The sequence below is a fragment of the Lemur catta genome, chromosome 10 (assembly GCF_020740605.2).
Source record: "Lemur catta isolate mLemCat1 chromosome 10, mLemCat1.pri, whole genome shotgun sequence".
Classification (NCBI taxonomy): domain Eukaryota; kingdom Metazoa; phylum Chordata; class Mammalia; order Primates; family Lemuridae; genus Lemur; species Lemur catta.
In genome coordinates, this window is record NC_059137.1 from 8305458 (window position 1) to 8327036 (window position 21579).

Here is a 21579-nt window from a genome sequence, read left to right on the forward strand (position 1 = left end):
GACTGGGAAGACTGATACCCACTGCCCCGAGAAGGCTCCTGCCCCGAAGGAGCCCACGGTCCAATGGGGAGACAGACCCCCAACAATTCTAAAGTGGTGTGAAAACCACAGCACAGAAGGTGGACCTGGGTTCTAATCCCAGATTATCCACTTTCCACCAGGGTGACCCTCTGAGCCTTGGCTTTCTCATCATTGCAGCAGCTCGTGAGGATGAAATGAAATGGTATGTAAAGAACGTGGCAGGTGACAGGCTCTAGATATATAGTCATCATCATTCTTATTATATTCCAGTAGAGAGAGAGAGAGAGAGATGAGTCATTTGGGGAACCCCAAGCAGGATTAAGTAGCTCTTCTAGGGAAGGGAAGGCTTCCTGGAAGAGGCAGTGAGGAGGGCTGGGGGCCTTGCAGATGTGCTCTAGGAGCCACTGCTGGCAGTCATCAAGAAATCATAAAGACCAGGCGTGGCGCCAGACAAATGTTCTGCTTTCAGAAAGAGAAAAAGGATGTAATACCAGAAATTACATGCCAGTTGGCTTGTGATCAAGCCCCAGTAAAATTATAGAAAAAAGTATAAAAGGGGGTTTATGAGCATTTAAAAGATTAAAAGGTAATCAATGAAAGCCAACATAGGTTCCTTAAGAAGCTGCTGACAAAGCTGACCCCCTTCCTTGGAAAGGGTAACAGGTTGGCTAACCACAGCACGAACATCTGTCCAGTATCTGTGGATTGCAATCAGGGGTCTGACAAGTTCTCCCATGATGCGTCTGCAGAATAGCACCCCCAGTCTCTGAGTTGAGAGCCCTGGTCACTCTCAATGGTGCACCTGGGGAGCCTCAGTACACTGCCCACCTCTATGTCCAGAGACCTTCCTCACCCAGGCAGCCTTGGGCACCACTGACCACTGGCCCCAGGGAGCCCAGGGCTTCACTCCTACCAGTGCCAGGGAGCCACAGCGAGCTGCTCATCTCTGCATACAGTGACAGCACCATAGTTCCTTCTAATCTAACCTCTTTTTAAAATTGCTTTAAAGCCCCTGTTCTCCTCCTGCCCAACTGCACTGAAGGAAACCTAAGAGTGGGCACAGAGCTTTTGAAAGTGTTCCTTGGATAGCAACAGTACAAACAGGAGAAGCAGGACCCCTTTAATCCCTTGCTGGGCTCTAAGAGCTCTTACTGGGAAGCCTCAGACTGTATCAAGTGCATTTAAATACACCCACCTCATACATCTAATATAATTTTTACTGTAACAATTTTGAAAAGATTTAATAATTTTGCCCTTAAAATTATTTGGCTAAGAGTAACTCAATTAATTTATAGTTGGCTCTGACTTCTCAGCAAACATCAGGCATGTTCAGGAATTCTTGGACAGTGAGAAAAATCTAACCTACAAATTGTTTTCAAAAGTAATAACATTTTCATGAAGACAAAATTAACAATAAACATGACAAGATTTTACACTTTGTAGAAATTTAGTTACATACTAATAAATTTTGATTTTGTAGTTTTCTCTTCATATTTTGGAGCCAGTAAGTTTTTTTAGGCCTTATACATTTCATAAACTCCTGAAAAGCTTATTGGTCCCAGGCACTGTGCCCATCGTCTGAGGACTGAAGTGGCCTGAAAGTAGGCACGAGCATTTGGACCTTCTCCCTGGAACTATCAGAAATGACACGCATGATGTCAACTTCGAGGCTCTGCAGGAACTGAGATATCTTTGGGAGCATACAAGCTATTCCCGTGTTTAGGTTATTGTTTTGTAGTCTTGTTCACTGAAAAGTAGTGATTTACACAGAATATATATGTCCATCACCAAAATATTACTCTGCCAGGCCTTCTGGATAAATGAGACTTGGGCATCGCATGTAGCTGCTGCTCACCACTGCCCCTCACATCCCATTCCACACCCCCAGCCCCTGTCTGCCCTCCTGCCCTCACCAGACTCCCAGGGAGTCCTGATGCTGGCCAGGGTGGGACTCACACCTAAGCAGTCCACGTGCCCTGGCACTCAGATGCATTCACTGGGGTAGGAAACTGCAGATCCATTTTCAACAATTAGTCACTTCTCCTGTTAGAAAAATGTTTCAGGGAGTGGCAAAAAGAGTTTTTGGAGACAGACCATCAGTGAGAATAATTGAAAACAGCATACAGTTCTGATGTAAAAGCAGAATGTGTCTTAGCGATATCCCAGAGGGCTCTCGCCAGTGCCCATGTATGGACTAAAACATTCCCAGGAGCAGCTCCCCAGAACTGAAAGCTCCCCAGAATGTTTTCCACAGGCCACGGGGTATTCTACATGGCCTAAGGTGGTCAGGTCCTGACACTTGGAGCTGGGCTTAGTGTGTGGAGAGGCCTGTCAGACTGCTGGCCAGCCACGTGGTCCAGTCCGGCTCATGGCACAGCCAGGGAGGAGAGGCAGCCCTCCTGCACCCAGAGGCCCCACTTCTCAGCTCCCAGCCTCAAGGTGAGAGACTCAGGGAGCCACGTTTCCGCAGTGGGCGAGGTCACTGCACTGAAAGCTCCCGCAGTGTGTGAGCCCATTTCTCCATGAGGTCTGAGTGGGTAGAGTCAGGCTGACACTGTTCTGCCCCAGAACCACAGGGAGAAAACTGGGAATAGGAAGTTATGCTTACACTATGGCCTGGCCTAGCTGCCAGCTCCAACTCGGCTTTACCAGAAAGGCCCTGCACTGTGGGTAGCGGGCACCTACTCAGCCCTTAATGAAGCGGCTGCTGATTTCCCAGGAGGCTGTGTTCCCTGTCAAGAACCCCAGGAGGCAGGAAGGAAACAAGGAGGGGTTTAGGCACCCAAACCTGCTCTCCTCCAACATTTACCAGGGCTCAGCCCTGGGGCTCGGGGCCCTGTTCCCGTTTGCCAACGTCCCTTTCCCAGGCCTGTGACGCTGGGCCCTGTGTGCTTTCCCCACCCTCACTGCTTCTCCAGGGAGCCACATACTCAACTTGGCTGTGGTGCTGCACTTCTCTCCACGCGTAACATTCGCTACTGCTCTGCTGAGAGTGTAAATATGGTCTTTATAGAGATGAGGTCGAGGCGCTCACTCCACTCGGAGCCCAGGTGCCGCCGAGTTAGTGTTGGCCTGGTGCTCCCGGCAGAGCTGCCCTCTCAGAAGGGAAGCCAAGTTAAATACCGCCTGGACACTTTGCACTGTTCCAAAGGGAGCGCTTTGCCCACTGCACACTGAAAATTCAGTTTCATTGACAAAAAAGATTTCCATCCTTTATTTCAACATAGCTTTGTGGCTCTCTCCTCTGAAGTTCTGACTTTTAAAATAGGCCTCGTGGAAAATATCTATTAGTAAATAATCTTACATTTAGTCTTGGAAATTGAAAGGAAATGGAGCAACACGTGTATGTGGTGGGGTTTGGGGGATGAACAGATTCAAAAATGTCAGCTTTCATGTTTCAAAGGAAAAACGAGGATAATCTTCATGGAGCACCTGCCCTGGCTGGCCTCCATGCTGGGTGCTCTTGTGCTCACGAGACCCTCAGAACAGCCAGGGTCCTTTCCCCATTTTACAGAAGAAACTGAGGCTCAATGAGGAACTGCCCAAAGTCACAATGAGTAGGCGAAGCCACCAAGATTGGTGCCGAGGGCTCCTGACTCCAAGCATGGAGTCCTGCCCCAGCCACACCTCAACCACGACTCCTCAGTGAAGGTCAGACACTTCTCCTGACCCTCCACAATGGCATTATTCAAACGTGACAATTACAGACTCATCACTGCATGATTTATATGTTGCCGTTACAGATTTCTCATCAAAGTTGGATGTTTGGGTTTGGCCGTTTTGTTGGCTCCACATGGCAATTTTGCTGCTGCCAATTTTTCACTGTTAACTGTTCTTCTGGCGAATTTTCATCCACCCTTTACATTTCTGACCTTTGCCACTGCTGCCTTTAATGTATGAAAAGCGAATGTGTTTGAATGCAGGAGATTTTGCAGAGCTCTCCTACGGGTTTCTGAGGGAAACCGGGTCTGGATGTGTGGTCCTGGGTGGGAGCTAATGGGTCCTGCGTGCCATGTGAAGTACAGAGACATATGGAGGTTTTTTCATAACAGAAAATACCAGACACTTCTACCTATTTTATACCTATTCTAGAAAGCCCTAAAGAATCATCAGATTCATCTCAGAAAAAAAAGGAAAACTACTTCTATATCATAAAAGATACTGAAATACTAAAACAGTGGAAAATGGGCAATGGACACCAAAAGGTATGCATAGAAGAAAAAAAATCACCAATAAAGATTTTAAAAGGTTTAACAACCTTACAAAGAAGAACTATAAATTTTTATTTTTTTAACCTGGCTGATGGGCAAAGATTAAAATTAGTCCTAGAGACACAGATAAGTCAGCCTGGGCTCCCTACCCTTGGGTTCACTCTGGCTCGGGAGAAGGAGGAGTGCTTTAGAGTGTGGGCTCTGGACACCCAGAACCCTGGGTGTATATGCCTGCTCTGCCCCTTACAAGCCATGTGACCTAAGGGTGTCCCCTCAGGTCCCTGTGCTCTGGTTTCCTCACTGTAAAGGAGGGACACTACTACTACCGAGTAGGTGTGTCAGGAGGGTCAAGTGTAGAAACAGGTGGGCAGGGCCAGGAACAGGGCCTGGCACCTAAGAAATACTCGGGATGCACTGGCTGTTATTTCACTACTTACTCTGCCAGTCAGGATTTGCTCGGAGCTGGGAGTTCCTAACCTGGACTTTGGGAGTCCACTTACCTTCTGAGATTATACACAAAACTGTGTGAGTCTGTGCATTTTTCTGAATAGAGGGTAGCTTTCCCCAAATTCTTAAAGGAACCGGTGGGCCCAAAACATTTTCAAACACTTGCCTTTTAAAGAGTCCTTTGTAGAAATGCCAAAGGTAAAATGAAACCGTTGAGGGCATCCACAAAAGCAGCTCAGGCTGGAGTCCTGAGGCCACCCTCTCGCTCCATCTGACAACTCCCAGCAGCCTACACACTCTGCAGGAGGAGGTCGGCTGCTTGCTCTCAGGGGGCATCATTCGCAGGCTTCTGCTGGATCCTCCATCACCAGCATTTGCATCAAATGGCCTCTCCGGAGCTGCTGCCTTGGTAAGGAGCTGGGAGGGCTCCCAAGCCCACTGGTGCTCTGCTCCAGCTGGTGGGGACAGACTCTCATTCTCTGCCTTGGTCTCTGGGGCTTGGGCTGAACACAATCACAACTTTTTTCTTCTTTGTGAATGCTCTTTCTGGAAGTCTGGCCTCCCCTTCCCCAGGACAGATACTGAGGGGGCCAAAGGCAGGAAGTTGCACCAGGCAAAGAAAGTGCTGCTTGTGCCAGATCTGCTGCCCGGTGGTGGGGTGCCTAGGGTTCTGCCCCATCCCTTGTGGGGGTGAGGAGCTTCTCCTTGGGAGATGAAGGGAAAAGCCCCCCAGGTTAACTGTCAGCACCCAAACTGACCTTTCTTCCCAGTGCTATGTCAGGCACTGGGGACTGAGGGATGAGCAAGACAGCTGCTGCCCTGCCAGGTTCAAGGAGGTGCTCAGACAGTGGCAAGGCCTCAGAAAACTCACCCGCAGCGTCCGACAAAGAACAAAAACCCACATCTTTCCTATTTGATCATCACCTGTGAACTAGTTGAGCCCAATCACCAGCCAGAATGGAAGGAATCTGAGAAGTTTGATCTGCACAGGAAGAGCTGACCACACCTGCCACTGTGGGCATCCCTCTGCCCCCACCCCCAGGAAGAGAAAGGACAGGACTCCCCAGAATTCACATCGAGAGGAGGTGTGAGGGCAGCTCCTCCCTACTGGGCATCAGCGCAGACCCTACAGGGGTTGGGACCCAATACATGGTTGTTGAATAAATACACAAATTAACAGAACAAGATGGAATTTTCCTTAGCACTTTTAACTATTCTCAATCTGGGAATATTTTAAAGAGACTGAAGCAAAGTGTGGTGATTATTTTAAAATATGTATTTGAATGGCTGAGCCTTGAAAATCTTCTGAAGATTCTTCAGATCAAAAAGACAGGTCCCATCTTGTCCAGACCTTGGTGACTCAAGTTTGTACCTTCTTGCTGATGTGATTGACATCAGAATACAGGAAACCACTAGGGCAGGTGGGAGACACCCATTCCTTCTGCCTGGGCTGCCCAAGCACAGTGAAGTCACAGAATCACAGCACCCTGCTGGTCTGAGTTCCCAAAGAGAGCTGTGGGTTGGGATGTGTCCTGAACATCATCCTTTAAGTTCATGGACCTGCCTACAGACCTCACAGAGTAAGTTCTGAGCATCTAGCCCTCAGTGAGCTTCCTTTGGAAAATAACAGACTGAGCAGAAAGGGAACCTGGTCCCCCCAAAAAGATGCTTGGAGACCAACGTACAAATCCCAGAAATATCCTGAGGTCTTGGGCTACATGGCCAAATTCTGGGGACAGCCTGGGCCCATGACTCTATGGAAGTTCATTTACTAAAAACTGCACAAGTTGTCATGAAGCCCTGTCACTGGAAAGGCAGCCGTGGAATCAGAATTGAGGGATGCCCATCAAACTTGGCCCCCAGCACCCAGGAACAGCAGTCTGGCGGAGCAGTTTCCCTGCTGAAGCAGAGCCATCAGAGGCCACACTGCACTGATTGGTGTTGCCACATTTAGTGGGCACACATCTCTCTTTGCCAATAAAATTAACTTTTAAAAAGTCACTCCAGGAACTTCCATCCAAATGATCTCAGCAATCCTGACAACACTGAATGAGGGAAATATGATCTCCCATCTACAAAGGAGGGAAACTGAGGGCTGGGAGAAATGAGCAGGCCTTCCCAAAATCACATTGAGGGAGTGAGGGGAGGAAGTGAGCTTGGAGTCCAGGCACCCAGACCCTCTAATCCTAGGCTCTGGTCTTTATGTTATATTATTTGTCAAACTTGCAAAATAAAAATTGGTCCCCTTAAACTGCAAGCCTGTGGCTCCCAGCCAAAGCCTTGCCAGAGGTTGTGCCTGCTGCAGGGGCAGCAGGGGTGCAGCCTAGTGACAGGCAGGTCTGTGACGTGTGCATATCTGTGTCCCCAGGCCCGTGGAGAGATTGCTTGCAGGCCCTGGAGGATGGTCACGACACCAGCTCCATCTACCTAGTGAAACCAGAGAATACCAACCGCCTCATGCAGGTGTGGTGTGACCAGAGGCACGACCCTGGGGGCTGGACCGTCATCCAGAGACGGCTGGACGGCTCTGTCAACTTCTTCAGGAACTGGGAGACATACAAGGTGAGACCGGGCAGAACTTGTCTGTGCCACCCGCAAGGTGACTGGCCCACCCCAAGAGCGGCCTAAGCAGCCAGGGAACAGCTACTCAGAGGGAAGTGCACGCTGACCAAGGCAGGGCCTGTGTGGCCCCAGACAGCAAACATACCTGGGGCAAGAGAGACACACACAGAGCAAATTTACCAAAACTGCCAGGGGGTAGCGAGGACCCACTCCTTCTCTGCCTGCTGCTGCAACTGCTGCAGGAGAAGAGTTGGTTGTGCAGACCACCAAAGCCCCGCAGGACAGGGTGGGAGTTCAGAAACGCTGGCGTGGGGCCCTTGTTCCAGCCTAGGTGTGGGGAGCCTCTTACCCCAGGTTGGGGCTTCCATGGGGAAAGACTTCTCTTGAAGCCCAGAAGGGGCAAGTCCCGAGGCTCCCAGGCCCTTGGAGGATCCCCAAAGGGTCCGTGTAGGAGACTGTGCCAATACTTGGATCCTAATTCCAGCGCTCATCCTCTGGGCTCCCCAGTCGCCCAAGGAACTGAAATGTTCATCCTCATAGTGAAAAAGGCTGCTAGGGCCCATGGCTCTCTCTCCTCTAAACAAAGAGGTGGTACTAAGGACACAGAGGGTGGCTACACTTACTGGCTCCAGCTCCATGTCAGTCACCATGCTACGTGCTTTCATGCATCACCTCACTTAATCTCACATCAACCCTCTGAGGGAGGCACTGTCATCACCCCAGCTCACAAGTGAAAAGGTGAAGTGACTTGCTCAGGGCTGCGAAGCTAGAAAATGGCAACACAGTGACTGCAGCTTAGGCCTTCTGACATCAAAGCCCACAAACTACCTTCAGCCTTGATGCCATGCACATGTGGCTGCCATACCCCCTTCTGGGTCTCCTCCTGTCCTCCACCCCACCTCTTGACAGGCCTGTCTGCTTCCTCCTCCTCCTCATCCTCGTCCTCCTCCTCCTCCTAATTTACAGGGTCCTGAAGACTCAGGCCTTGACTCTTCCCTCCTCTCCCTCGCAGAGGCAGTACAGCACAATGGCTGAGACTGGGTTCTACGTTCAAATCCTGACCCACCCTCAGGTGCTCTGTGACCCTGGGCTTCGGTGTACCCATTTTAGGGAGGATGGTGATGGTGCCTAGCTCTTAGACTTGGCATGAGGATTAATAACACAACCTATGTAAGGTTCTTATAACAGTGCCAGCACACCACAAGTGCTCACTAAATACTAGCTATTATTATTAATGAATCACCCATTTTCAAGACTTCAGTGGCTCTCACTCAACTGATGAGTCCCATACTACATGTAAAGAACAATAACAACAAAATCATTGGGTTTCAAACCTAGAAAGGAGCCCAGGTGGATGGGACACGTCTGTTATAGCTCATGCCTCTCTGGTGCATTAGAGCTTGCCCGTGACCCTCAAGCACAGCCCATCCTCAGAGGAGGAGGCTGAAGCTCAGGGAAGTTAAGGGATTTTTCCAAGGAGTGCCTATGGCATGCTACTGTGTGCCAGGCTCTCACTTTGCCACAGCATGCGGCTTCTGCAGCACCCGCCGCGTGAGGGTGAGGAATGGGGCTTACATGGTGCCTGGTATAGGGCAGGCTGTCTATGTGTCTTTGAATGGTATGTGATTGAGGCTCAGAAAGGTGAAGTGACTCATCAAGTTACACCATGGAGTCGGGAGTGGGGAGTGCGGGCTGAACCAGGCTGCCTCGTGCTCTCCTGTTTCCTGGGCCCCTCTATCCAGGGCTGGGTGTCCAGCAGCCGGTGTTCAGGCCTGCTGGCTGTGGGCACTGCAGGCTCCACACTAACGTTCTCCTGGGCTTTCTCCAGCAAGGGTTTGGGAACATTGATGGTGAGTACTGGCTGGGCCTGGAGAACATTTACTGGCTGACAAACCAAGGCAACTACAAACTGCTGGTGACCATGGAGGACTGGTCTGGCCGCAAGGTCTTTGCAGAATACGCTAGCTTCCGCCTGGAGCCCGAGAGCGAGTATTATAAGCTGCGGCTGGGGCGCTACCATGGCAATGCGGGCGACTCCTTCACCTGGCACAACGGCAAGCAGTTCACCACGCTGGACAGAGACCATGATGTCTACACAGGTAGGAAAAGTGGAGTGAAAGCCCAGTGAAGGGTAGGGAAACAAAGTCAACCAAAGCCTTGGCCCCTGATTCAAGAGTTGGAAAGGGGAAGATGTGGGGCAATGGGCACCTGGGCCAAGCTGCCTGACCCTGTTCCTACCCCTGAAGGTCCCTTTCTCTGCCCACAGAGCCCCTTCACAAAGCTGGGTCAGAGTGGCATTCACAGAAAAAAGAAAAAAAAAAGAGGTATAGCACAGCTTCCCTGGGCCAAGGCAGTCGGACACGTGCTGGGCTGTGGCCCTGCAACCTCTGGTCTGAGGCACCTGGTGTAATGCTACACATGCCCACCAATGCTGGGCCATATACCCTGGGCTCTAATGCCAGCCCCACCTCCTACCCAGTCACGTGTCCTTGGGCATGTTGCTTAATCTTCCTGGGTCTCAGTTTCTGCATCTGGAAGTAAGGACGATAATTACCTTGCACAGTAAGGAGAAGGTTAGAGAGAATGTACGTAAGGTGCTTTGTCTAGGACTTGGAGTACAGTACAGGCTCAATAAAGTGGGCTGTCTTTATGGGTACTGTTATCAGCATTCATGTTCATGCAATGCTGTAAAGAAGCTATAAGAGAAAACCAGATAGGAGAGATGAAGTGATCTGTCTAAGATCACATGCTTCAAATCTAGGTCTTTACTAAGAAGTCTTTATTAAATAAAAAGCAAGGAAGAAAACAGAAAATTATAAGCAGCACCAATATTGTCCAGCCCTGAGTTCAGACATGAGACTCCCCCACACTTAATGCCTCCCAAGGCCCTACACCCAATTTCTTGAGAGGAGGGCCTCTGGGCCCTAACAGGTTGGTGAGGTCAGTAGGGCCCAGGCTCCTCCATGAGGCCAGCACCACCAACATCGCCTCCTGCCCTAGCTTCCCATGTCATCATGGTCTGAAGGCCATTCCCTCCCCATTGAGGAGTGAGCTCTGACTGTCCCAGAAATGGCCTGAGCTCCAGGCAAGCCCTGGCACCTGCATACTGAGGTTGGGGCATCCTCACTCCAGGTCGCCATGGTAACCACACTCTGGCAGGTAGTTCTCCCGATATAGGAGGCCAGGAGGGATGTGACCCACCTGCACCATGCAGACACCTCTGTCCACCCACTGACACTGAACTGACCCTGCTCAAAGGTTCCCTGGAGGAGGAATAGGCCCTTGCTCTGAAGCAGCAGGTCTCCTAGGCCAGAGCTACTGAGGCTTCCAGAAAAGCAAGGCAGGAGGATGACCCCTAGAACTAGTCAGACCCTGGGACATGGGGACTGCTACAGCAGTTCTTGAGGGCCCTCCCAGGGAGCAGGCAGAAGAGATTCCACAATCCAAAACTGTCAGATCTGTCTAGCAGCAAAACCAGTGGACGGTGAGGAAGTGAGCTCCTAGTCCCTGGAGGTGTGTGGGTCAAGTGCAGGAGGGGCCTCCGCTGGCGACCAGGAGGCTGATGATGGGCTGAGTCTCCCTCTCGCCTTCTGCCTCAGTCCGCCTATGACCATCTCACCCTGGCCCATGACCTCAGCCACCCAGACCAGCGGACCCTCCCTGAGGAGGGGTCCCCTCCCCAGGCCTAGGGCCAAGTCAGGAAAATGGGGACACCACAGCTGAGAGCAGCCCAAGCGGACAGCGGCTCCCCTTGCTCCTCCCCATGGAGTGTGACGCCCCTGAGTGCACCTTGCCCACGCGTTTTACTGTTGTTCTGAACTACCTGTCCTTGGCAGCAAAATTCATGATGTGATAATGCCAAGAGTTTTATGGAAATATCTTTGTGAAATAATACAAAAAATTTGGATGGAATACAGGCTGGGGAGCAATGGAGGAGCACTTCTTCTTAAACACTTTGTCTTTCTATAAAGACTCTTGATCCAACAGTTTCGACTCTTAACAATTTCCAAGAAAAACGCCTTCTCCCCATCAGAACAGGGGTGCAGGGTCCCGCTGGGGCCTCCTGCACACCCAACCCCAGCTAGGAGCCAACATGCCTTCACTGAATTCTCACAGGAGTCCTGTGCAGTAGGTGTCATTTTTATCTTCATTTTACAGATGAGGATACAGTGGCTGGGAGAGGTTAAGTTGCTTGTCTCAGATCACACAGCTAGTCAGTCACAAAGCCAAGCCTCAAAGGCAGGCCTGAGTAGGTCTGAAGCCCGGCCTTCCGCCACCCCTCGAGACCCATTCACCTCTCTAGCTTCTGGCTCCAAATGCCTCCAGAGAGGGGCCTGCCAAAGACCCAAGCAAACCACGGACGTGGGTAAAATCGTCTCCTCCCACAGACGTTCTCATTGCCTTCTCTTCCACAGGAAACTGTGCCCACTACCAGAAGGGAGGCTGGTGGTATAACGCCTGTGCCCACTCCAACCTCAACGGCGTCTGGTACCGCGGAGGACATTACCGGAGCCGCTACCAGGATGGGGTCTACTGGGCTGAGTTCCGAGGAGGTTCCTACTCGCTCAAGAAAGTGGTGATGATGATCCGGCCCAACCCCAACACCTTTCACTAAGCCAGCCCCTCCTGACCTCTCGTGGCCAGTGACAGGAACCCACCCCAGCCACACTGGCCCCAGCACAAAGAGCAACTCCTCACCAGTTCATCTTAGGGCTGAGAGAACTGGGACGCTGGATTCTGTTTTCCCAAGTCACTGTGGCAGATAATGGGATGGAACTGATACAGTATTCTCTGTCCCTCCTCCTTTTCTTCACACCAGACAGCCCCTCATGTTTCCAGGACAGGACTGTAGACAACTCTTTCTTTAAATAAATTAAGTCCCCACAATAAAAACACAACCGCAAAATAGCCTCATAATATACATGTGTATGAGCCTCCCTTGAGCACTTATGTGTATACCACATATATATGCATTTAGACATATCACATGTGATATGACTAGATACATATATATGTTTGTTTTGCATACCTAAATACACATATAGTCAATTCTCAGATGTGGAAGCTGTTACCAACAGCTTTGCTCTTGGGAAAAAAGCATTTCGTTAATGTTGTGTTACTTGAGTCTTAAGGACAGATCACAGACTGTACAGTCTCAACTCACAGAATAATCCTCGGCATCTGCATGCCTGGATTCTTCCAGGACTTTCTACAATGCTGATCTCTCACAGAAGGGCTCCTGGCTTCCTCTCTCAAGAAACCCTTTGGGCACCTAATCAATTTCAATATCCCCCTCCCTCTCCATTTTTATACTTCTCCCTGTTCTCAGGACTTTTCACCATCTACCCACTCACTCATTCATTCATCCAACACCATTCATTCAGTGCCCTCTCAGTGTCAGTCCCTGGCCACTCACTGTAGTTCGAGGACCGTTTTCCGCTCTGCCCTACTCCTTGCCTACCTACTCTTTGCCTTTTCTGTCGCACAGCCCTTTCAGTCCAGCCAAGATTCCTCAGCCTCTGAGTAGGAAACAGTCTGGGCTCCAGGTTTCTGGTCAGGAAAGGGAAGACCAGGCCAAGAGCTACACCAGCCATATAGATAACATATCCGCAGTTTTGTATCTTCCATTCATACTTTAGCCTACATGTCATTTTATCTTTCACACAAATAATAACCTACCTTGCCAGGAGATACTCAATTGAAGAGAAGTCATCAGATCATCAGGGCCCCCAAATGGCTACAGACCAGAGGTCCCATGCTCTCAGGCCAGCTAGGGCTTGCATCTCATCCCCAAACTATATTTCCCTGGAGAACAGGTGCCACAAAAACAAGAACTGGCCACTTCTCATGAGTTACTGAATAATTGGGTCACCTGACCCCTTGGTTGGGGCATTGCAGCATGGTGGCTTTCTGAGTCCTGCCCGCCACGAAGTATCAGCCTCCGTGCTCCCAGGACTATTGCCAAGCAGGAGGCTAGGGATGAGATAAGAAGGTGAGACCCTCCCCATGAGCATGTGGGTACATGGGTATGTGGGCCGAGGTGTGCGAGATGTTGGATGTTTGGTACTGTCCATGTCTGGGTGCGTGCCTATTACCTCAGCATTTCTCACAAAATGTACCATGTAGCATGTTTTGTGTATATAAAAGGGAGGGTTTTTTAAAAAATATATTCCCAGATTATCCTTGTAATGACACAAATCTGCAATAAAAGCCATCAGTGCTATTTGGATGTATTTATGCTGTGCGTTATTGTTTTAGAATGCCTTCCTGGGGGATGCCAGATCCTCTTTAGGTAAAATCAGGAAGAGACTCAGCAGCAGGGCACGCACCAAAATCATTGCAATCACACTCTCCCTGTCTTCGTTTTCCACCTATACCCCAGGAGTCTCACAACAGCACCTCAGGCCAAGAAGGATCTCTGAGCTCCACTCCTCACATCCAGCTTCATCCTGGATGTCTCCACTGGATGTCCTGGAAGCACCTCAAGGCAGTACAGTTACCACCTAAAACACCTTTCTTCCAGGTCTGGTCCCATTTCACCAAATGGCACCATCTACTCAGTTGCTTGGGTCGAAAACAAGGACGTCTCCCTTCCCCTGGCCAAGGCCAGTCCATCCCTCCACACCAAGCTGCCCGGCCTGCCTCAGCAGAGCGGCTCCTCTCCTCTCCCTCCAGCCACTGCCACAGGCCCTGACCAGGAGCCTCCACCTCACACATTTCAGTCCAATTCCCACACTGGCTGCCAGAACCATCAATCTGTGGGCTGGGAAGGTGATTCTAGGCATGATGGGAAACCCAAAAACCAGAATGGAAAAGACTAAGACATATGACTTTTTAAAAAACCAAATTTTCTGTCTTCCAAAAAAAATAAAACATGACCAAGATTCAGAGGCGAGTATCAAACAAGAGAAAAATATTTGCAACATAGATAGCAAATACAGAATATTTATACTATACCAAAAAATCTTTCATATTAAGAAAGATACAACCACTGTAACAGAAAACTTGGCAAAACACATGAACACATTAGAAGACTCACAAATGGCCGGTAAACAAGAAAAGATGTCAACTGCTGTAACAACCAGAGAGGTTACTGTGAAGGATGAGCCATCACACACGGCCTCTCAGACTGGCAAAGATGAAAAAAAAGGTCAATCTCCATGTTGACAAGGGAACAAAAGAAATGTGCACTCAATGAGCTACAGATGGAAGTATAAACTAACTCAACATTTTTAAAGAGTAATTTGGCAATGTATATATCAAAATTTTAAGCATACTTATTATGCCCTTGGCCCTGTAATCTCTCTTCCTAATGACCAAGTAATACAGTCATATGAGAGCTTTTTTCTAGGCAAGTTGTAGTTAGGGAGAGAATGATGTTTATCAAAGCCTACTAAGTGCTTAGAAATGGACTTCTGTTTTTTTATGTCACCTTCACAGCAGCTCTGTGAAGGCAGGATTATTATTCTCACTTTACAGAAGAGGAGAAAATGAGGCTTGAAGCCAGACTGCTGGTAAGAATGCCCCAGCAACAGTTAATCCAGAAGGTGCTGAGAGTCAGGCACCAAGTAACGGTTCTCAACTCCCTTCTCCCACCACCCTAGTCAGCTGTTGGGATCACAGAGGAATTTGGATACTATTTGATAAAAATATCTCAACCTTGGCCCAGACCATACCCACCCTTCCCCACACATCTGGAGTGGAGTGTGTAGGACAGAGGGAATAGGACAGAGGAAAACAAGGTCCAACCTTACTGATCACTGGTCTTGGGTCCAAACCCCAAAGCAGAGAGCTCTGGAGAGCCACACTGGACCCTGTGGAACAACCCTTTTTCTAAACTAGTTGGGATCCAAATCAAAGCAGGCTATGACACCAGCTGTTTCTCCCAGACTCCACCAAGCCTGAATCTTCTTCAAACCACACCCAGGTTATATGGAAGGACGGGAAGGAATAAGCTCATTGGAGATATGGAACCAGCTCTCTGTGGAGTGAAATGGGAGGGGGTCAGTTCACTACACCAGTGGCAAGAAAGAGTACGGAGCTGTACTCAGGTACCCTGAGCCTGGTGCCCAGTGAGTTGCTCCACCCACCAGCAAACAGCCAGTCAGCATGCTGGGGTCTGACACAGCCAGATCAACACTCCTCCTCCTCTTCCATCCCAGGCAGTGGCCTTTTAAGGCCTGCACTCATAGGAGTCCTGCTATTACTAAGTTCTCCATGGTGGGTGCATCTGCAGACCCAGAAGTCAGTCAGTGAGGCCCAGACTTTCTCCTGCCCCAGACAAACCACTGCATCCCGGTTTTGGCCAATACCTTAGTCACTTGGGGGAAACCCACCTGCTGGGCTTAAGTGAGGAACAAGGCAGGAAGACAGTGATGTTCTCTAAACACGTGACACTAAACAGGACCCCCCCTCCCCCATATCTTGCCAATTTGAGCAAGATTGAAGAAGAAACTTATGAATTACTGAAAACAATGGTAGTGGGAGTCTACCATGCTCAGAATCCACAGACGCTCTTTGAAAGTTCAAGGGGTCCTCTCATATGACCTCATCTCTTTTACATAGTCTTATCAAGACACTGATTCTAGTAAAAGAAAACCAGACAGATTAAACAAGAAAAGGTGCCTTTTAAGTGTAACAAGATGTTTAAAAGCTACTCTTTCTGCCTCAGTTTTATCTGAGACTCTAAAAGCTAAGGACAAAATAATAGCTGCCCACTATCCCACATACTAAAGCAAGATGCAAGACCCTCCCTGCAAAAGGGGTGGCCTAAAATGGGCTCTACAGATTTAGCTGACTGCCTATCCAAAGCCTGTGTAAGATGTGCAGAAAGGCCAGGCACAGTGGCTCACACCTGTAATCCCAGCAAAAGGAGGCTAGGGTGGGAGGATTGTTTGAGCCCAGGAGTTCCGCACTAGCCTAGGCAACATAGCAAGACTCCATCTCTAAAAAATAAGAAAAATTAGCTGGGCTTGGTGGCATGCATCTGTATTCCCAGCTACTCGAGAAGCTGAGGCAGGAGGATCATTTGAGCACAGGAGTTTGAGGCTACAGTGAGCTATGGTCACGCCACTGCACTCCAGCCTGGGTGACAGAAAAAAAGAAGCGCAGGAGGGAAGATCCTGGGGGAAGGGAAGCTATCCTTATGATATGTCCCCCACCACCACAGGGAGGGACGGTGTCCCCTCACCCTAAATCAAGTGAGAGGGACTTCAGGGGACAATTCCCAGAGCCTGGCACAGGCGAGCCTAAACAGTCCTGTGTGACTCAGGGCTGAATGCACGAGAGCAGCAGGAGGAGGGCTGCACGGGACACACATGGCCAGCCCACTGAGGGGCCAAGGAGGGTACAGATTCAGGCTCCCTAGAGCCAGAGGCTGCCTGGACATTAGGGGTGGAGGACAGGGAAGGAGCGGTAGGTGGTCAGCTGGAGGAGAGGCATTGCCCCATCAAGGGAGCTGAGTCACAGGGGCCCAGAAGGGAAATTCTGAAGTAGCAGCAGCAAAGAGGGGAAAAGAGCTCAGGGCCTCTGGATCACCACTGGCCCTGGAGGATGGGCCCTGCCCCCTCCCTGGCCCTCCCCCTGTTCTAACCTCAAGGGCCAGAAACCTCAGTGGGCAAGTTGGGGGAGGCCGAGGGACTGGTGGCGATCTGGCAAAGAAGCTGACCTTACACCCTCCCCGACTCCAGGCCTCTGAGGCTGGTCGGCTTTGAGTCCAGACTCGAGATTACCACACTGGACTGTCTGGAATGACGGATTGTCAGAACAGACTGGGCTGTTTCATGCCTAACATCAGGAAGGCCAAGGGGCTGCTAAATTCTCAGCTTTGACTAGAAGAAAGAGTCCACAGAGTAGGCTCGAATGGACACTGGGGAAAAAATGAGGCTGATTTCTTCTTACACCTGATTGACTCCAACTCATTTAATAAGCTGGTTACATAAGGACACGAGGTATCTCCCAGAGTCCACGGGCAGGGACACAGCTGGGCCTCACGAGGGCCAGGAACCAGAAGCTGCCTGGAAAGCCTTCAAGAAGCAAGGCAGCAACTTTCTAAGCTCCGCTTCCTCTCCCCTTCCCCCTCCCTCTCCCCCTCCCTCTCCCTCTCCCTGTCTGGCAGTGTCTCTTTCTCTGCTTCCATTGTGCATCCATCTGCAGACTATTCTCTCCACTTGTCAGGACACATGGCACCAGATGGCATTCCTGAGCTCATGTCCTCCGGGTCTGAGTGACAGCACCTCTACATTCCAATGCTAACTCCCAGACAGACCAGCCCAGCTGAGGCTGGGTGTCCACTGCAATCCTATGGGCTCTGGCCTTAGAGCAGAGCTAAGTGGAAAGAACACTGCTGCTGGGGTACAATGCCATGGGAGTGGTAAGGGAAGTTCCCAGGGTCCCAGAGAAGGAGGGGTCACGGGCTGGGTCTATATCCAAAAAGGTGTCTAGACTCTACTCCAGCTGTTGCTGGTCTCTATCCTCTCCAGGGACCATATTTTGCCAGCTGGATGGACTCCATCCTGTTACTCACCAGATGGGGTCCTAATCCCCAGCCCTTCCTCTGCTGACCCCTTCACTGTCCCAGAAAGCACATCCAACACTACCAGGCCCAGGTGAGTCATTAAACATGATACCCGGCTGTGCCCAGATGGGTCCCTTCCTGGGTACACTGAGTTTCTCAATAATCTCTCTGGATACAAAGGGCAACAAGGTCTTCCTAGCTGTATTTTGATCTGGACAACACTATCTACTATCCATAGGGTGCTTTCCATGCACCAGGAAGCATGCGTGTCTCTTTAAATTCTCACAACAACCTTATGAAATGGGTTCTATCATTACCTTCTCTTTAACATAACAGAAAACTGAGGCTCAGAGGTGTAAGTGATCTGCCCAAGAGCATGCAGCCTGAGGCACTCAGAATGTGAACTCAGTTGGTCTGATTCCTGAGCTCCTGCCTCTACAGCATACATCACAATACCCAAGGAGGAAGTAAAACCACTGTGGCTACTATTCCCTCATCACCACTCAGCGATACATCAGAGAATCACAGTAGTATGGGGCCTCCTACCCACAGGAGTGGATATGCAGGTGGCCAGCTAGCCTGCTTGTGCAGCAGCACCTGGATGGATGCAGGTCCCTAGGTGTCAGGAAGCCAGTCTACGGCTGTCTGCCCAATTTATCTCAGAGCAGTGGGCACAGAATAACAAGGCACAGCAATGGAGACTATTTCACAGCTTCTTTGGCCCGTTCCAACACTTTGCCAGGGCTACAGCTGCTGAGGTCCTGCCTTTCTCCTCTTCCTCTTGCAGGATAAGAGAGCCACTGCCCTACAACCTATGACTCAACAGCCCTACCCTTTGGCACTCAGAGTGTCCTATCTGTGGCTAGTCTTGCTGTCACCTTGGGACCAACTCTACCTGGTCCAAGCCCTGGTCCACATCATCTGGTAACGGGGTTCCCATAGTGAAACCCATAACACTTCTGGTCCCAAGCATTTTGGATAAGGGATGCTCAGCCTGTATGTAGTGCAGTAAGGAGCACCTTACACATGTTTCTCTACTCACCTGTCAGAGTACTTCTGAAACATCAGATGCTAGAGTGGAATTGCTAGGCAAAGGCTTTTTGTGACTCTGTGGTGCCTACTGCTGGGATGTCCTCTGAAAAGACTGTAGTTATACTTCCACCGACAGAGTATGCCGTGCCTGCTTTCTCTATTCCACCAACACTAGATACTACCAATGGCTCATCTCTCATCTCCATGCTTCCAGGCCTGGTGCTTGCTTACTGAAGTCTCTCTCAGGTCCCCAGAGTCAAGCCTACCCTGGCCCTAGTCTGGGAATCTGCCTCTTGTGAACACGATGCTTTGACGCCAACCATCCACAAGACATTCGAGTATCCCTGTCTCTCCTGACCCGGGGAATCCTGGGCCAGCTCAGCCCACACAGATAATCCCTCCCATCTGCACAGACTTCCCAAAGCACTTCCACATGCGGCACCCCCCAGTCAGGCAGGCCATCTGCCTGTCCCATGCCCTGCTCGCTGATGGTCCTGATAAATCTGGCTCCATGAGCTTCATTCCCTTCCCCACTGCTGCAGCATGTCCTGGCTGAAGGACATCTCACAACAGGAGGAGAGGACTCCTTGGGCAAGGACAGACAGGCCACATTTGCCCTGAGCCTAGGCAGAGCTGGGAGTGGCCCAGAGCCCGGAAGGATGGCTCATATAGAGGGAATGGGATGGAATGAGAATTCCCTGCCGGAACCACGTGAAGACAGAGGCCTATGCCCTAGTCATCGTAACAAGGGGAAAGAGTTAGAAGCAGCACATAGCCTCCTGGAAGGCGGGAATGCTGACCAAGCCCCAGACAAGTGTGAGGTATAGGTCAGCTTCCTCTCCACAGGAGCCCAGCAAGGCAGCCTTTCTTCGTTGCTCAGGGAAGTGCAAGGCTGTGCTGGGGACACAGGGAGAGGGATTAAGGACAGATATTCAGGAAGCAGAGCCAGGGGCAGCTGATCAGTTGGGTGGGAGGCCTGAGGCCTGGCTGTCTAACTCAGAACTCAAGAGTATTGATGAGTAGAGAAGTATATATTAAAAAACAGATGCCATCTTTCAGCTATCATTTTAGCAAAAATATTAATAAAAATGTTTGATAATATCTAGTATTGGTGGAATAGAGAAAGCAGGTGCATAATACTCTGTCGGTGGAAGTATTACTACAGTCTTTTCAGAGGCCATCCCAGCAGTAGGCACCAGAAAGTCACAAAAAGCCTTTGCCTGGCAATTCCACTCTAGCATCTGATGTTTCAGAAGTACTCTGACAGGTGAGCAGAGAAACATGTGTAAGGTGCTCCTTACTGCACTACATACAGGAGCCTCCCTTATCCAAAATGCTTGGGACCAGAAGTATTATGGATTTCAGATTTTTTAAGATTTTGGAATATTTGCATTATACTATGCTTATTGGTTGAACATCCCTAATCCAAAGATCCAAAATCCAAAATGCTCCAATGAGCATTTCCTTTGAGCATCATATTGGTGCTCAAAATGTTTCAGATCTTGGAGCATTTCAGATTTTGGATTCTCAGATTAGCAATACTAAACCTATTTATATGGCAGAAGGGAAAAACTAGAAACAGTCTAAATGTTTATCAGTTGGGACATGGCTCAACAAATCCTCAGGCATCCAGGAGATATCTAACATGTTGCCTGTGCACTGTGGGTGCCACAGAGCTACCAGAAAGAATCCAGGTGTTCTAGATTTGCTGCCCCTGAACAATATCTATGACATTTTAAGTGGGGAAAAAAAAGTAAGGCACAAAACAATATGTATAAAATGTTGCCATTCTGGTTAAAATATCACAGTATCACAGGCACCCACAGACACGTCTGTTTGTGTATGTGGATTAGGATGTTTGGAAACACACACACCCACTGCTAACAGTGGCTGCCTCTGGGGAGTAGGAGAGAAAGAATGGCATGTTCACTTTTTACTTCATAGACTCCTTTACAGGGTGAATGATTTTTACAACAAGCAATGAGTTACTTTGATAATTTTTTGAAGTTTTTAAAAGAATGAATGAGCACTGAACACTGCTCTGGGTGGCCACATAAAATGGGGATTGCCCCATCTCCCCCGAGCAGGCGTTCTGGGGCCTGTGAGCACTCTAGAGCCCAGTGTGCATGAGCTCTGTCAAGGAAATCACAGCCTTTCTGAGGGCAACCTTCCAGGCCCTCTCAGGCTGTAATCAGTCGTCCCCAGGCATCTTTCTTCCTTACAGAGCTGCAAGAACTCATCACCTTTCAAAGCAGCAACCACCCCTCTGTCCTATAGAATACTACCCTTCCCCCCACCAAAATTAGCTTTTGAGAAGGGCCTAGCCCTAGGGGCTCAATCTTAACAGTCCAGTGTGCTGAGTTTTACAGCTGACTTTGATATAGATTGGGCAACAACATAATAAACGTGGGGTAGTGATAACAGTTGTACAATATACTAGTTATCCATTGCTGTGTGACAAATTACCCCAAAACTTAGCAGCTTAAAGCAATAACCATTTATTATCTTATAGCTTCTGTGGATCAGGAATTTGGGTGGGTCTTAGCTGGGTGTTTCTGGCTCAAGTCTCTCAGGAGGCTTCAGTCAAGCTGTTGGCTGGGGCTGCAGTCTCATCTGAAGGCTCACCTTTTAGGCAGAATCTTCCTCCAAACTCCCTCATGTGGCTGTTGGCAGGCCTTGATCCCTTGCCACATGCACCTCTCCATAGGACTGCTAAACACATGGCAGCTGGATTCCTCCAGGATGAGTGATCCAAGAGAGTAAGAAAGAGCAAGCACTCAACATAGAAGG

At 49.7% G+C, this 21579-nt stretch overlaps 2 protein-coding genes across 24 annotated transcripts in view; one reads left to right on the forward strand and one right to left on the reverse strand.

Annotated features, from left to right (window-relative positions):
* ANGPTL2 (angiopoietin like 2) overlaps positions 1-13478 on the forward strand; it is a 34133-nt gene extending 20655 nt beyond the window's left edge. The window contains exons 3-5 of the mRNA XM_045563422.1: positions 7048-7241; positions 9070-9340; positions 11657-13478. Coding sequence (XP_045419378.1) covers positions 7048-7241; positions 9070-9340; positions 11657-11856 — 665 coding nt within the window. The 3' untranslated portion in view covers positions 11857-13478. The remainder of the gene's footprint in view (positions 1-7047; positions 7242-9069; positions 9341-11656) is intronic.
* RALGPS1 (Ral GEF with PH domain and SH3 binding motif 1) overlaps positions 1-21579 on the reverse strand; it is a 262547-nt gene that overhangs the window by 109864 nt on the left and 131104 nt on the right. The window lies entirely within an intron of this gene.